The sequence below is a fragment of the Semicossyphus pulcher genome, unplaced genomic scaffold, assembly GCF_022749685.1.
Source record: "Semicossyphus pulcher isolate SPU_LCO1_2020_fin unplaced genomic scaffold, fSemPul1.0.p SCAF_14, whole genome shotgun sequence".
Taxonomy (NCBI): Eukaryota; Metazoa; Chordata; class Actinopteri; order Labriformes; family Labridae; genus Semicossyphus; species Semicossyphus pulcher.
This window is the reverse complement of record NW_027211648.1, coordinates 11785417-11802893: the sequence shown is the minus strand read 5'-3', so window position 1 is coordinate 11802893 and position 17477 is coordinate 11785417. Positions and strand designations below refer to the sequence as shown.

Sequence of the window (17477 nt, the reverse complement as noted above, 5' to 3'; positions counted from 1 at the left end):
ATGTGGGTGACTCTTTCTACAATCGCTGCGCTCAGCATGTAACAAATGTTGTGCCAAACAACAATCTCTGCAAAAGCAGCATGACTAAGAGCCCTCCCTAATCTTTACCAATTACAGATTATCCAAGATAATACTGTTAAAGTGCCAGAATACACTGTGTTCTACAGTCTGTGAACAGCATTAGTTCATCAGGGCTAATAATAGACAAAGAAGTCAGCAGAACTATGTGTGCTAAAAGTGAATTATGTGGCCCCTTTAAGGTCATATAAAGGATGTTTCCTCTAGTTACAGGTAGACTAGTGTTGGGTGTGTGACGACTGACTGAAAGAATCGCCTGCCCCGGCAGAAATTCTTCTCATCCTGTCAAACTGCATGCTTTCTCCTCTCAACTAGAGAACAATGTTTCTCCTGTGTGTGTGGTTTTGAATGACACAAGCTGTGTGTGCGTAACTGTGTGTGTGTGCTTGCATGCACGGGGACCTACTGTATGCGTGTTTGCATGCCACGCGTCAGCCGATGCGGTCCACAAACATGAGCACAATGTCTTACAGTATGTTTGGGCTGAAGCTGGGACAATTGCTGATTGTCTGGTGTGTTTTCTCTTCTTCTTCCCCACCCTCCTCCCCTTGTTCATGTCCACGTTTTGACTACAATCAGGTTTTCTTCTTGATCCTTCAGTGAGCCAAGGAGCAGCATACAGTCCGGAGGGCCAGCCGATGGGCAGCTTCGTGCTGGACGGCCAGCAGCACATGGGGATCCGACCAGCCGGTAAGTCCACCCCAGCCCTCTTCCCCTCCGTCATGCCTGCTTTTTTAAGTCACCAGTTTCACCCTAAGTTCTCGCAGAGCAGATCAGCTCTGATCCTCTTGTCTGAAGCATGAGATTAAGTGACCTCAGCACGAAGCAGGTCCCCGAGTTTAACCTAACACTAACAAGCAACACAACCACAATAAGACTCTTTAAACGTCCCCTCACCTTTCCTCACACTGTCTGCTGCCTGTCCTGCTTGTTTTTCTAACTAATCCCTCACAAATGATCATAACAAAGGGATTTGTGGGATGCAATGCAACATATAAACACTTACAGCACTTCTTTACATCTTCCCTAATCATTTTCCATCTAACCATCTCGATCAGCGGCTCTCCTCTGACCTCTCTGTGATTCAAACTCCTGCTGACCTTTGTTTCTGGCGTTTCTTTTCTTCCTTCCAGGGCCTATGAGTGGAATGGGGATGAATATGGGCATGGATGGGCAATGGCACTACATGTAACCTCCAACTTGTAAAGCAAAACGCAAAGAAAAAGGGGGAAGTAAGTACTGGGCTCTTTTCCTTATTTTTGTTTCACACTTCCGGGCTGTGGGGTTTCACTTCATCAGCATTGCCCCTTCTTACCTGGGCCATCTTTCTGTGTTCTTACCGAGCGGCGACACCCACGAGCTAGCATGCGTGGGTGTTTTTCGCAAAGACGCTTTAATGGGAAGAGAGGGGGAGGATTTAAAGACTTGGGAAAAGAAGGGGGGAACCGTCCCAGGACAGAGAGGATCCGACTTGTGGCGCCAGACAACAAAAAGAAGGAGGGGGAAAAAACAAGCTGGCATGGCACGCACAAATTTATTTATCACAACAGCGCCATCGCTCTCCCCATCCCGGACAGCCAATGCAAATGTTGGACATTTAGGGAAAAAATAACATCTCCTGGGGAAGGGGCTGACGGGGAGAAATTAAGCAGGCTCCAGTGAAGCGATAAAGAAGGAGAAGTGAAACTGTCCTCCGAGTGACATAAATCTGTCCGGGGAAGGATTGATGCCCAAATTATCTTATATGCAAAGACGGGAACAGCGCAGTACATTACGCTCCCTGAGCGAGATATACGGGCCGTGGGTGACACGGCCGATCCTTCACTGGGGGTTTGGTTTGAGCTGTGTAAAGGGAGGAATGAGCATGGGGAGGGGGGGCTGTGTGTTTTGATTATTTTTTACTGGAGGGAGACGATTTAAGGGGGGGCGGGGGGCCAGTCTGACCTGAGACTCGCAGACAAGAGCGGGGAGACATTGAGATAAATTTATAAGGTTGTAGACACAAGCATGAGTGCATCTAAAAAGGAGGGGATCTCTTTCTCACATACAGATACAGCCTCTCTCTCTCTCTCCTCGCACGGCTAAATGGCGGCAGTCTGATTAAGCCGGCCATTCCGCCTCCCGCTACTGCCACAGTGCTGACATTTGAAAAATCAAGACGTATCACATCCCGAAGGCGGCAGGGCAGAAGAGATTTTATTTTAACACCTAAACTCCCTTTGCCCAATGAGGCACAATATAATAACACTTACCTTGATTAAAAGAACCCTTTATATGTAAATGGAGACTGGATTTTCCGAAGGGTCACAGCGGCAATTCTGCCGACAGAGATCATTTCACCTCCTCTCTCTCTCTCTCTCCCTCTCTGTCTCTCTCACTCTCTCATCCCCTCCTGTCTTTGCTAATGGCAGCAGGAGAAAAAAAAACTCAGGGAGCAATGTTCCCTAAAACAGCCACACAGAGACAACATTTGCTCAGGTTGGCTAATTCTTAATACAGGGCTATATAATTTTGAGACTATTTAATTACGCAACATACTTTATGCTTCATGACCAATTACATTAATAGCTTAATACAGAGGAATATTACCCTCTCTTGATTTGATTACGCAGCCACACAATATGGTATATTTGGTACTTAATTATGGCCAGCCATTGAGCAGGACCGCTGTGCCATAACAGAAGTGCAGCGAGAGACGGAGAGAGAGAGGCCCGGTGTGTCCTCGGTTATTGTCTTCAGATGGTTTTACCACTCTTGTTAATAAAGGAGGGGGTCTCAGATCTACTTAACGGAATGACTGCAGCTTACAAGACTGGAGATTACCAGCTTACAGTGTCAAAAACATCTGTTGGGCCTTTTAACAGGAGCTGCTCTAGGTTATATGGAGGTGAGGGCACCCATCATACTCCGGCGCCCTGAGTGATTTATTTATTTTATGACCCCGGTAGTGAGGTTTTAAGAGACCTGCTCTGACAAACATGTGCATTTCAAATGAACTGACATGGACGGGGGGGGGGAGTATTAGAAAATGGCACAGCTTTCATCCAATGAGGCCGGTCATTAATCTTGGCCTTTGCTGTCCCTTCCCACCCCCCCCTCCCTCTCTCTCTCCTCTTCTTCCTCCCCTCACCGGGGCCCTCCAGTGTAATTTCTTAATTGCAGTGTACTAAGGTGGAGGAATGCAGAGAGTGAGCATGCCTAGTGACCTTGCAGCGACCTCTCCCCTCCTATTACAGCTTCTAATCCCCCAGGGGTTCACATTACAAAGCAGGGCCGGCCCAGACCCAATCCCAGACCCCAGGCCCCCCTTGGCTCCAGCGGGGGACCCCCTGCTCTCACTTGTTTCTCCCCAAGGTCCAGGCCTCCAAAGCAGCCATGTTCCCATACTCCAGCCCCTGGCTCCAGGAACAAACCCCCCCACTTCCTCCTTCTCTCTCTCTTTCTGATTACAACAAACAGCAAACAGTGGCACTGCTGAGCCGGCTGTGCGACCCGGGTCCTGTCACAGTATGGGAGATGCCAGCATGCTGGGGTCTCTACACATATGAAGTAGAGTCCATCTTAAGGGACATCAAAGTACCCCACCTGCTCTTCCTTTCTTTTTTCTTCTCCTTCCCACTTCCTTTTATCTTTGCTGCTGTGTCTTGCTGCTGTTTCCTGCCCCTTTTTTCCCTGCCTTCAAAACCCACACGCCACGCATCTGAGAGCAGCAGCTTTGTTTTGCGTAAATACTCTCATGCAGGGGTGGAACCAAACCTTTAATGCTCTCGGTGATACAGCGAGCTTAGTCCTACATTATTTAATAACTTCTTTAAGGGATTCTAAATCAAATATGTTCACAAAAAGCTGCGTCGCCCGCGAGGGAGTGCCACTAGAGTCGGCCGGGGGAATTGACTGCTCCGCTTGTAAAAGTATTAGCACTTCTTCACATCAATACGGCTGCTTGGTTTTCCTCCCATCCTCCAGGACTGCAGTGTCTGTCTGTGGATGACTGAGGATCATTTTCCAACCTGAGACCTGACCACAACACTGTTGGGCATTGTAAACCACTCACCATGAGCCTAAAATAGCCCCGGCGCAATAATGTCTCTCTTTACCCGTCGGAGCTAAAACAGCAGTGTCATAAAATCTGCAAAGCCCTTTGTTGTGTTGAAATTGAATTAAGGCCAGTTAATGGAGACAGACAGAATACTTTTATCGACTGTGTGAATTAATTTCTCCCTTTTTTTTTTCTTCCTCTCAGGTCTGCCGGGCATGCCGGGGGAGTACGTACCTCAGAGCGGTCCTATGGGCATGAGCATGGCCCCGCCCACTTACACCAACCCTCATCAGATGACCTCTCACCCCTCCCAGCTCCGACACGGACACCCTCTCCACGCGTACCTGCCCGACCACCCCCACGCCCATCACCCTCACCACCACCATCCTCACCCCCACCCTCACCACGCCATGCTGATGCATGGAGGACCCTCGTCGCACCCAGGAATGACCATGTCTGCACAGAGACCCCCTTTGCTCACTCCCATTGACCCCAGTACTGGAGGACAAGGCCTGGACATCCATGCCCAATAGTATAAGGGAACTTTCTTACCACGACAACAGCAGCTACTACAAGAAAAAAAAGAACGCAGCAGCCCACAATAAATCCTATTTTGAGACTATTTTTAAGAATAAAACGCGAACCCTTTTGACCAGAATTTGACACTAAAGAAACAGAATTCCAGATGAGCTGTGATAACTCTTTTTTTTTTTTTTTAAAGACTTGTCAATTTTCTTACTTTCATCCAAACGGAGGACCAAGCTGACAAGAACACTTTGTAAAGTCTTGGGCTTTTGGTAAAGATCAACAGAGGATGTTTTGACGTACACGTGTGCGGAGAGAACGGACAGACGCACACACCCACACACTCCGAAAAACACACACACTTTTTTCCCGCACACTTACACACACCATCATAAACATGTTCCGTACACTTTCATGTCAAACGAAAATAAAATCACTCTGGAAGATTTAAAAAAGAAACAACAGAAAGACTCCAAGAGTTATAACTACTGTAGTATAAAAAGTATAGATAAATAAGTTAAAACTTGTGCATTTTTCGTTGATCACATGGTTTATGTTTCCTGAGCTAGTTTTAGAATTAAAGGTTAACCTTTTCTCTCTCACACTGTGTGTGCTCCTTCCTGGAGGAGAAACTGTCTCGCAGCACAGCACTAGAAAAAAAAACAAAAAAAAAAAACAAGAAGAAGATGGAACATCTCAAAAAGGCTCCAAACCACAGAGGGCGATCGGGTCCTGTCCCTCATAAGAACAGGGCATGATGGGAAAAGGCTGCTAAATGACACCGGATCTCTCCAGAAGATTCAGTTTGAACATTTGTCATGCCCCTCTTCTTTTTTTGGTTCATGAATGAATGTTGCCCTGTAGGTTTTAAAGGAAAAAAAGTTCTTTGTTTGAATTGCCCAAGCACTGGATTGTGTTGGTTTTATACATTTTTATTTTAATATTATTTTATTTTTTTGTACCCTGGACTCTCATCGCTCAGAGCCAATTGAAGGAAGCTTAAAAGTGGAAAAGCAACATCCTACGGCGCTTCTTCACCCTGCGGATCAACGCTCTTTGCCATACGGACAATACTGACACAAACGTTGACGCCGCGGCGCTGGAGAAGCATTTGATGGTTGATGCACCAAAAAACCTATAACTTTAAAAAAAAAAAAAACCAACAAAAAAAAAAACTTAAATTATGAACTCAATGCTTTTGGGGGGAAAAAAAGCTGAGAGAATATTGTAACAAACTTCGTACAGAGTTCAGTCTATTAATTGTTTCATGTTAGATATTCTATGTGTTTACCTCAATTGAAAAAGAATGTTTTTGCTAGTTTCAGATCTGCTGTGGCATTGATATTGTATGTCCATGAATTCCTTCCTTTTTCAGCACGTGTTCCTCACTAGATGATAAGATGCCGTCTCCCTTAAGCTTTGTCAAAAATACATTAAATACTTGTATGAGGACTGTGACGTAATGTTTAAAAGGTGTTCAGTCACAAATGCTGTAATAAATATTTCATTTTTGATTTTTGTTAGATTTTTGTGTGATTAACTGTGTTATAAACTGCTTACGTGTTCCCAGTTGAATAGGACTATAATTTATTATAATTATACCGTTAATTATAATTACTGGTTTTATCCAGAAAACATGTTTTGGGTATGTTGCTGCCTGTCAACAAGGTCTTAATTTTTTTTTTTTATTTTGCGACTGGTCAAAAATATACAACATTTTAAGTGGCCACTTTTCCAGGACTCTATTTGCTGCCCATCAGGTTAATGAATGTCCCCTTAAAAACAACAATATGGCCTGCCATGGCAATTTATTTACACACACAAATATGTCCTGGGAATTATAAATAACTGTCAAATAGTGCAAATGAAGGGTTCAGATTACAAAGCAAATTCCACACTGACCTATTTAATTATAATTTACACCTATGGATAAACTGTCTGCGGAAAATAGTGGTAAATACAAAGGTCAAAGGTGGCCTCCAGTTCTTGAACATAATGTAGAAAAAACAGGAACATTTTTAAATACCTGATTTTCAATTAGCAATTTCCCAAAAAATAAATAAAATGCAGATCCAATAAATTGTACAAATGTAACCTTAATTTGAAGAAGAAAAACTTCACTTAGTTGACATGGATTCCCTCTGTCTGTAACGTTCAGACAATAGAAGCAGGATCTGTCCCCAGTGTATCTGCTCCTGTATGAGAACCGTGGCTGGCCCCGTCTCGTGCGTGCTCTCCTCATTTCTGCCGTTTTGCAGCGCCGCCTGTCGGCCGAACGCTGCACTGCCGCCCAGTAACACACACAGCCGGGCTTTGATGGGCTATCTCCTCTCTGCTGCTCCATCTCTGTGCTGTGTGTTCGCCCGCGGCCATCCGAGTCAGAGCCTCAAACCAGAAACGACAACATCACTGGGGCTGGAATATTTTCTGTCCTTCACGAAGAAGTTTAAACATTTTAAGTTTCGATTTAAGGCCTTGGATATTTTTTTTATTTAGCTCTTTTTTTTTTCTTTTTTTTTAATGCGATAGATTAGAGTTTTTATGTATGAAATACAAAAATAAAACATGGCACAAGCTATAATAATACTAATATTAATAACAGTATTTAAAACTAATTATGTGTATTTTTTACACCGAAACAAAAAGCCTGGTTTACATTTTCGTTTTTGTTTTATTTTGTTGTTTTACATTTTTCATTTTATTATTCTCACGTGGCCTTCTCAAAGGTTTTTATTTATTTTTAATATTTTTTAGCAGTTTGTAAAAATACAAACATCTTGTCCTTTATAGAATCTGATTCTTTATTTCTAATCATTAATTTTGGATTTATTTAAACGACCGTAAATTTGTCTTAATTCGTGAAATTTCTGCAAACACAGATTTGTTAATGCAGCAGGTTTATTTGTCTGTTTGTCTATTTATTTTATTTGCTTATTCCTGTAAAAACAAACAAAAACAAACAAACAAAAAAAGTGACAAAAATCAAACGTATTTGTGATTTAAAAACCGTTTTCACTCTAAATATTTATGCTACACTCAACCGCCTGGGAATCGCCTTTTTAAAGCCTTAAAACTAAACGTTTTATTTTATGGGTATTTATTTAACTGTTCATGCTCGGATCTAACAGCCTACAGCATTGTCTCCCTCTGGGTTATTTTCACATTTGGTTTGAACGTTGCGCAGCGTGTTTTATAGAGATTCCGGACATAATAGCTGCACAGTTGATCTTTGTTTAACAGTTTCCCTCCACACGCAGAGGCACGTTAGGCCTTAACCAGGCAGGGGGAAAACATGTAGATATTTATTGGTTTTTACACCAGAGTCTAGTTAATGATGCATCCTTTTCTCTCAACTATTCAAAACCTAAAAGTCCCTCTTTTTTTTTGTTTTTCTAGCGCTCTATTATTCTGTGGATAAAACGGAAGGAAGAAGCCCTCCGTTTTGTGCGGAGATTATCAGATGAAAAAGAGAGAAAACGTGAGGATTACTGTGGATGAAGAGGATTTTAATATTAATAGTTTTTTTTCTTTTCTCTCCCCCCCTCCTCCTCCCTCCCTCTCTCCTCCTCCCCCCCTCTTCCCCCCGATGAGACAGAAGGTAGATTGCCTCTGCTGCTTTCCTTTTGCCGATTCGGTGTGACAGGGATGATGGATGATCCAGCCGAGCTAAACAACTCCTCCCCTTCATCTCCTCCCTGTCAAAGCCAGTCCGGGCTGCTGCTGCACGAATAAAATAAGGAATATATTCCCTCTGCACTGCTGCACAATGCAGGCTGCTTCCCTGGAAGACACTCTGCGCGTGCAACAATATTAAAAGTCCACACACAGCTTTCCCCGAGCCAGAAACACTATATGCGCGTGTGCGTGAAAGAGGCAACATGTTAATAATGCTCATGTTATTGGCTGTTTTCTCTGCAGAGCATCTCTTAAACGTGTATTTTTAGATGCACAAGTGAGTTTTCTGGCAGCGAAGAAGAAAAAAAAGTTACTTTCTGCTTTGTTTTTCTTCCAAATTGCTGATTTGGATAGTGGTCATAAAAATGCACGTGCACGCAGGAGCTGAGTGTCCTTCGCTTTGCAGCTGTTTCTCCCCCAAAAATGGCTCGTTCGCTCTGGGGGACAGTTTCTAGTTTTTGTGTGTGTCTCTCTCTCTCTCTCTCTCTCTCTCTCTCTCTCTCTGTGTGTGTGTGTGTTGCCCTCCTTTTTTAAAAAAACATTTCAGCAGTTTTCTCCCCTCTTGCCATAAGGTGTTTCTATGACGACGTTACGGAGGCCTGTGCGCGCGGGTCAGAGGCGGGGGTCCCTGGGAGAAAAGGGCCGCATTTGGCTGATCATTTATCAATGTCAACCGCATAATGATTCTCCCTGCAGTCCCCCTATTGATGAGGATAATTACATTAGCTCAGAGTGACTGATCAATAAAGCCCAGGGAAAATGGTTTATTATAGCACCACCGAAAAGCCTTTCTTTAACAGAGGACTGGCTGCTGCTTTTTTCTTTCTTTCTTTCTTTTTTTTTCAAATTAAAGGCAGGGGGGGATCTGCGCAATTCAAACTCAGGAGAGATAGTCGAATAAGGGCAAAACTGCAACCGGATGCAGGTTTCATGATGTCATTTTTTAACCTGAATGTTGTTGTTTTGTTTATTGCTTCAAATGAATTACAGTTTATTTATTCTTCATGGGATAGAATCCAAACAAACCTCATCACATGAGGAAATGGATCAGCCTTCTCGGGAAAGAAAGTTGAGCTTTATACCAAAATAAGACGCAGGAAGCCACATCAAGTCTTTGTTTATTTTTAAATCAAACCGGAAGTCACACAAGAGCTACATCTTATAATTATATTTCATTTATTTGAGCTCCATCCTGATGTTAAAACGACGTTTATTTGAGCAACATGTAACGCAGTTAAAAAAATAAATACACTGGCGTGGGCAAGCCTTCAAAATAAGAGCTTACAAAAAACTATCTTGTTGGTCAAGCAAGAAAAAATATAAAGAGAGAGAGAGAGCACTGACCTCTCTCTTTCTCTCTCTCTCTCTCTCTCTCTCCTTCCTCGCGCGCGTGTGTGAGTGTGTGTTCTTTAATTGTCAACAACTTCTCCCCTGCAGGAATGTTGCAAACTCTTTCGCCTTAATTCTCCGTGGTGCTCCGCGCCAGCTCCCATTTAGCGCTGATGAACGTGTCTGCAGGAGACAGCTCCATTATCTATTTATCATTTCTGATAGTATTTTCCTCAGACAATGGCGGAAGAAAACGCGCCCACGGAGGGTCCCACTCATGCCTCTTCGCTGCCCTTTCACACGCGCGCGCGCACTTCCACATTTATTCGATGGCATTTTGATAAAGTGGGAAATTAGGATTTTATCTAAAAACTATATATTGGAATATAATGTAAATGTGCATAATCAGGCTTATATTTTAGTTTTACATTTTTTGCTTTAAAAAATAAAAGCTTTATTTAAAATAAAAAATAAGAAAACGTGCATTATTAGCTTAAATTTTAGACAGATTTAAGAGAATAAAGTGTGTTTTTTGGAGAAAATATTGAAGAGATTACTAGATGGGTGATATTCAGGACTTTATTTGCGTATCACTTGAATTAAAGGCGATTTTTTTCACACTTCAGCAGTGCTTGTCTTCTTAAAAATGAGTGACAGTCACCCTTACACCCTCCTCCTCCTCCTCCTCCTCCTCCTCCTCCTTCACCAACACACACTCAGCCCGCAAAAATAAATCTTAATGATGTGAGAATTATAATTAGCCAAATAATATCGCTATAGGGGCTTTGAATGAGCAGAAAGTGGAAAGTGCAGTGGGCAGTTGTGAAGAAGAAGAGGGCATGTGAGTGCAGAATAAATAAAGCGCAATAAAAAGGGAAATAGCCGGAGTTTAGTCAAGCCTTGAGGTACTCAAACCTTTATTTCAATCAGTTAAGATTTAATTAGGAAAGCCTCAGGCCCGAAAGTCTCCTTTTCTCCCCTCATTATGTTGCTTCTCCAGCGCTGTGTTACAATGGCCCCAAGGTTGTCAACATTTGACCGGTTTTTCCGCTGAAATAATCGCGGTTTATGGCTGGAGAAGCTATAAGACTCGCAAATAAATCTGGCATTATTCCATTATGAGGCGGAAGTCCGAACAGTGAGCGGCGAAAACATCGATTGCCTTAATTTATGGGTTTGTGTCCCTAACTTGATTTTCTTCTCTTGTTTTTTTTATTCCTAATTTCTTTCGGTTATTTCAAGAGCTTTAAAAAAAAAAAGAAGAAGAAGGTTAGAAATATCTTGCAGGTAGCCGAGGGCAGCAAAGTGAGACATTTCACAAGAACTGTAAATAACAGGAGAGGGAGAGAGAGAGAGAGACTCAGAGAGAGAGAGAGAGAGGGAGAGAGAGGGAGAGGATAGTCTAAAATATGAAATTCCTCCGGGTTATTGATTAATGTACACATTTCTATACAGGCACAGTGCACGTTTCAAATCAATTAATTATTAACTCCAACATAATAGATGTTCGTTGGTTTTAAAGCGAGAGAGAGAGAGAGCTGGAGACCCCCTCCCCACCACACCCTTGGGCGCACTGTTATTACAAGATGGCGACCCCTTCTGGAGGCCAAAGTAAATGTGTTTACAGAAAGAGAAGAAGAAAAGGAAGACGAAGCTTTTATCTGCATTTGAAATATTAAAACGACTTTCCAGCTTTGAGTTTCCACTGAATTTATTATCGTTTAAAAAATGTATGCAAAAAAAAAGAAAGTCCTCGCGCCATTTCCCTCCTCCAGTATGATAAGAGGCTGACCTGCAGCAGTAAACGTGACCTCCACAGACTCTCATCTCATATTTACTCACAGGTATAAAGCTCCTTATGCATGTATTAGGCGGCAGCGTTGATGGTAAAATCGATAAAGATGGATTGTAGGGTCAATATTATGCTTCGCACCTGGGGACTTGTTGCCCGGCTCCTTCTTCCTGAGAGGGTGACAGAGAGAGAGAGAGGGAGAGGAACGAGCGATTCATAATACGTGACCGCAACATCTCTGCAAGAGCACGAGACAGTGTGTGTTTAAAGGGGAAAAAAACTGAGAAAGAGAGAGAGAGTGAGGGGGAGAGAGAGAGAGAGCTTGACGAGGCCAGGGGCCTGAAGGACCCGGAGAACACCGACATCATTAATCACGGCCCACTTGAAGATTAAGACTGAAAGTATAGAATCGGTAACCATTATCGTCTCGGATGGCAGTTAAAACCTCTCCTTATTTTTCAAAACAGTGTAATGGCATAGAGGTCTATGCAGAAAAAAAGAGAGAGGGGGGTCAGAGGCGAGGAGAGGGAGACTGGTGTCACTGGGATGGAGTTACAGAGTGGAGGAAATCTCAAGGAGACACAGAGGTGGTCCACTTCATTATGAAGCCCAGACTGATTGTATTATGACTGGAAGGACATTAATAGAGGAATAATTGTATAAAACAAACAACAATTTGTAATAATAATGATGATAAGAACAACAAAAATAGCAGTAATAATAATAATAGGCTAGTTGATATTATCAGTTATAACTTTTATTGTAGCCTAATTATATAGAATTTAGCGTGCATTTTTCAAATTGAAGTCTTTATCTAAATTATAAAAATGATAAAAGAGTAAAAATAAAAAACGAATAACAGTAGTTTCGTTTGGAAAATGTTTTTAGTGCAATTAAAGTACATGGGAAAAGGCTCTCGATATCTTAAAACAACAATAACAACAACAAACAAACAATAAAACGCCAGTCTTTTATTCGTTTAAAATTGGAAACTGCTTTGTCGATATAACGACAAATATTAGTTATGAATAAGTAAGGACTTCCGGGTGTTGTCACTTTAAATGTATCGAGCCTAAATCAGTTAGTCATCATATTAAAAAAACAAAAAAATATTACAACCGATTTTTTTTTTTTTTTTCTTTTTTACTTATGTCGTGTCATCTTCCAGAAATAACATGGTGATATTCACAGGATAAAATCATACGGGATGAACCATTCAAGATTCGTAGCCGTTATAAAAAATAACGGAACTGAATTTGAATTCGGCTTACGTTACAAAACAAACGGTAGCTTTTAAAAGAGTTTAAACGTCGTCGTTTAAGGAGAAACGTCTCCTCACAGCTTCAGCTTCTTGTTTGGGTAAGTCTAATTTTTAATGCGCAATACCTCGATGAGAGATGCTGTGAAGCTTCCTAAAGGAATATATTGTATAGGCGTCTTCCTAAAATTCCACTGTGATAACTTTAAAGTGTGTGTTTCTATTTTATATTCGACTGTTTCCCCCCTGCAGCACACAGCTTGCTGTATGAGAGGGGCAGGGAGAGCTAGCATGCTCCCTGTTAGCAGTCGGAAGCTGCAGTGATGAAAAGCAATAGCCGGTGTCAAGCACTTTTTTAGCACATCACTACAGCTGCTGGGAATAAATAGTAGCCAACTGAAGAGGAGCAGGAGGAGGAGGAGGGGGAGAGGCTGTGACATAAGGCTATTTGGGTGTGTGACCACAGGGAAGCTGGGTTTTCCTATCTCCCCTACACAATAAAAGCCCTGTTGTGAGGGACTGTCTCACAAGTCCAACTTTGTTTCTCAACAAGGAGTGTAAACTGTTGTCAATATTCAGATAGCCTTCATCTGCCAATAATGACAGGCAGCCGGCTTGCTATCTTATCTGCGGGCCAGGTAGCGCCGCACCTGGGGGGAATAACTGCTGCGATAAAGAGCGTCTGGGCCAATAGAAAGGCTCTTGTCTGTCTGTGAGGAGTTAATGGAGAACGCCACTGGAGACAGGAAGTCCTCAGAAAGTGAAAAGCACTTTATTGTGCACCTGAATGGCCTGGCGTAGGATTTCTCTCAAACCCAATGGGAAAACCACATTACAGGTCCTTACACTGGGTCATTACAACAGGGCAATGGAGTTCAAGTGATCCATTGCATTTGAATGACAACATCACATCGCTCCATTCATTCTTCCCTCTAGTGTGACCTGGCGATGATCCCTGTGGGACTCGGATGTTGTCAGTAGATTGATGTGCTGAAGTTACAGTGGAGAAAAAGCAAGATTCGGCTCATTCAAGTTTGCGTGAAATCACAGCAGCACACGTCTGAGTCGAGACAGTCGCGGTGGCTGTTGCTTTCCCACAGCAACAGGTTCGGGCACCCATAACCCAGAGTACACTGCAACATGACATCATCAAGCCTCTAAAAATGAACTGCAACATCGATCCCTCGCAGGCTGACCTCCCATAAGTCAAATATAGACGATGTGGGACATGTGTTTGGATGGAAGTGTATATTTACCTGTCACCAGGAACTCAAGGACATGGCAGCAGCGGGGTTTTATCCAGCCCAGGAGTGGAGTGTTTTGGGGTGAAAATGAGTTGTAAAAGTGATAAATGGGCTACATTTTTCTAGCTGAGGAGCACTAGAGCTGGCACCGATCGCACAGCCAAACATTGAATTTTGCAGCACAAAAAATAAAGCCTTGTCCAGTCGATCTCCTCCTTTTTTGCTTCTCCCTTTCCTCAAGCTGAACGGCTGCTTCACAATTTACCCAGCACAAAAATATTAGGTTGCCCGTGGCCACAATTCAATAAAATAACCAATCACATCTGCTCTTTAAAATACTTCCAAAACAGGCAGAGTCTACACATAATGGAGGGCTTGTCGTTATGATTCCAAGCCAGGATTTATTGTGTGAGAAATGATCACACGGCTTGTTTTGACAAATGCAAGGCTACTTCAGCAGTGTGCAGGGACGGACCTGCTGTTATCAGCTGGATTAGTGGCTCTGATTATGTTCTGGATTCATCTCTGCTCTGAGCACCAATCAAAGCCTGTTGTTGATGCACGCCATAATAACTACGCTTGTCTCCATGGCCACCGTCGCCCGTGTACAGTAGCCCCACCTCTTTCTAAGTGCACTTATTTCATAATAAAAAGCTTGTGACAGCCCTCTTCAGGAAAACATGCTCACAAATAGAAGCCAGGGTGAGCCAGGGTTTGTTTTGGCTGAATCAAATTTTGTCTCCAGACTCTTGCAGCTAACCTTTTTTCCCTCCGCAGTCATATTTTCCTAACACACACCGCTCTAATCTTTCAGAATGTCACCGGCGCTGCCGCTTTCTCCTCTACCCTGCTGTTCTCCTCCCCTCTCCGTCCGTTTACACTGGCCCGTACCTGTATCTGTGCGTGGATGTTACCAGGCCCCCCCTCCGGACCCTCGCTGAGAACAGGAGATGACACACTTTCTGGGTCACTTCTGTCACGGTCCAAATGCCACTCAGGGGGGGCTGACCTTTCCAGTGGCCGACGCTGGAGCAGGCGGCCTCCATGCTGGCTGTCACCCCTGTGGTTCCAACCACAAACGCACGCTCCCCAGTGCTTTTTATTTTTTTCTCCTCCTGCCGTATTCGCCTCCTCCTTTTTATCCCTGACAATACAAGTTAAAACAAAGGGGATGAATCAAAGCTGACAAGCAAAAATAGCCACCGTAAAATACGGCTGATGTGTGACATCTTGGCTAAACTCAGGACCCTCAGCGATGACCACAGAGACATGCTGGATCAGGTCTCACTGGAAGGAACTCCAAATATGCTTCCTGGATTTATTCGAAGGCACGGGTTACACAAATGAGAGCTTGAATCTAAATGTAATACCACAATTAGCAAGAAGACCAGTCAACACCTTTCTGTTTGGCATAGTGCACTACCTAAGATATTTCCACTGCCGGGCTGTTCCTTTTAACAGGAAGCAGCTTGAGCATTTAAAGCTCTCAAAAATTGAATAATGCAATGGCCAAGGTTATTTTTAAAGGGTGTTTAAAGCTCTAAAATGTTCGTTTCGGCCTCATAGACTGTGACTCATAGATCTCTAAACACCCCCCCCCCCGCCCCTCTGAGTGGGTTAATGTGTCATAGTTGTTCGGTTTCCCTCAAACATACCATCTGCCCTCCATCCTGTCAATCAAACATCCACTGCTTTGCCGTTTTAAAATCCCCCGACCATTTTTCTCATGCTCCATTGTTGTTTTTAAATAACAGCCCGTGATTAGCAGGCAGCGCTTCCTAAAAATAAAAACCAAATCTCTTCCTATCTGCTTCAGCTCAGGGCAGAGAGGCTGCTTTTTTCCCACTGCTGTTATTCAAGCCTCTTGAAAAAAAAAAAAATCCTTTTTTTAATTTCAAACTGGCTGCTCTAACTCTTCCAGGAGAACTTTTATTTATTTCCACCCTGTGATGTCTCGCTGGCTGAGGGAGGCTGAGAGGATCTCTACTAAAAGCACCACGCAGCCCGAGGCAGAAACAGGCCAGAGCTCTCTTCACATAAATAACGCAGGAGCGTGGAGGAAGTCCGTTTGGTGGTCTGCTGGAGGGATAGAACCAACCCTTCACTCTGTCTCTGGTTCTGTCCTTCTTCCTCGTTCTCGGCGTCTCAGAGGTCTATCTAGCAGCTTGGCTGAAGAGGCATAAAACAGCAGGATGTGGAAGAGATTGGGCCAAGATGTACATCTGAGTGGATAGTGGACTTCCAATAGCCTGCGGGCCCGGGCCAGACAGAGTGGATGCTGTGAAGTGCATCAAACTAATCTGACACATGGGAGTAACAGATTTAAAAAAATGTTACCAATATTATAATACCAGAAAACATGTGTAACTGAATCCTTCTGCATGTAGCTTCTTGGCGACATTGTAACAGAAAATAAAAAGATTAATTACATACTTTTAATTTGTTCCCTCCACACAGAAATCGATTATCTGTAATCATTATAAGTTACCGTGGAAGAGAAAATGTGCTTGAATGAAAAAAGCACTTTAAGTTCAGTCTTGTTCTTGCCGGACGCCTCTTCAGGATCAGATTTCTCCAGAACACTGGTGTCCTGGCCCCAGGAAATGACCTCTCCAAACCAGCCTTATTTGGAGAGCACTCGAGTGCCCCATTGTTGTGACAAGAACAATGAATCTAAAAAGAGGTGGGAGACAAGGGCAAGGAAAAAACACAAAATAAAGATGTCTGGCTCTTAAAAATCATCCGATGGAAGTTTCTATTTTTTGCACTCGCATCATGGAAATAATATCAGCTGACGCCGATGTCTGCCCTCGCCTTTGAAGTCGATTTAAAAAAAAGCTGGATTTAGTTTGCATTGTGTGCAGAACCTAATTTATAGGAGTTGACCCTGGCTCCTCTTTTGTGCGACAGCCATCTTGGAAAACAATGGCAGGAAGGCTTGAAAACTTGAGAGGAACTGAATCTGCTGTTTTCCATTTTTTTTCCTCTGTTCTTATTCAACGGAGAATTTTCCCTCCCCGAGTAAAATAGCTCTGTTTTTGTGTGCAACAGGAGCCATAAACTGATGTCTAAGCATTCCATGGCCAGGCAATAGGGCCGAGTTTAACTGGACACATGGGGACAGTTGTTTTGTACCACATGGAGCAAGGGGGGGTCGACAGAGGAAGCCATGGCCGCCTGGCGACCTCGCGGTGACCCATTGGCCTCCTCATGGAGGGATCAAGGCCTAGATGGGAGCCGGCTGAGGGTTAGAGGTTTAAGGGTAACAAATCAAGCAACACTTTAGTGGTGTTTAACCCCCACATACCATATCTCTCTAACTGTGTGAGCAGTGCATAACTGTGCAGAACAAACATAGAAAAGCTTATATTTATGCTATATAAGGGAGGCTCTCTGTCGTAGCAGAGCTGCAGTGAATCAGGCTACGGAGTCTGTGATAGTCGGAAAAAAACTCTCCTTTACTCAGTTTCAATATAGCAACAGTTAGAGGTCACAACACGTGTAATTTTCATCTTATTATTGGATGTCAAAAGTTAC

General features: G+C 43.2%; 1 protein-coding gene across 5 annotated transcripts in view; it reads left to right on the top strand.

Annotated features, from left to right (window-relative positions):
* Nucleotides 1–6165, top strand: part of meis2a (Meis homeobox 2a) — a 77907-nt gene extending 71742 nt beyond the window's left edge. For 2 of the 5 annotated variants that reach the window (XM_069662059.1, XM_069662058.1), the window contains exons 11-12: nucleotides 658–768; nucleotides 4322–6165. In XM_069662059.1, coding sequence (XP_069518160.1) covers nucleotides 658–768; nucleotides 4322–4650 — 440 coding nt within the window. In that variant the 3' untranslated portion in view covers nucleotides 4651–6165. Of the gene's footprint in view, nucleotides 1–657; nucleotides 769–1211; nucleotides 1311–4321 lie in introns of all 5 variants that reach the window. The other 3 variants (XM_069662062.1, XM_069662061.1, XM_069662060.1) reach the window with 3 other exon arrangements.
* The last annotated feature ends 11312 nt before the right edge of the window (nucleotides 6166–17477 follow it).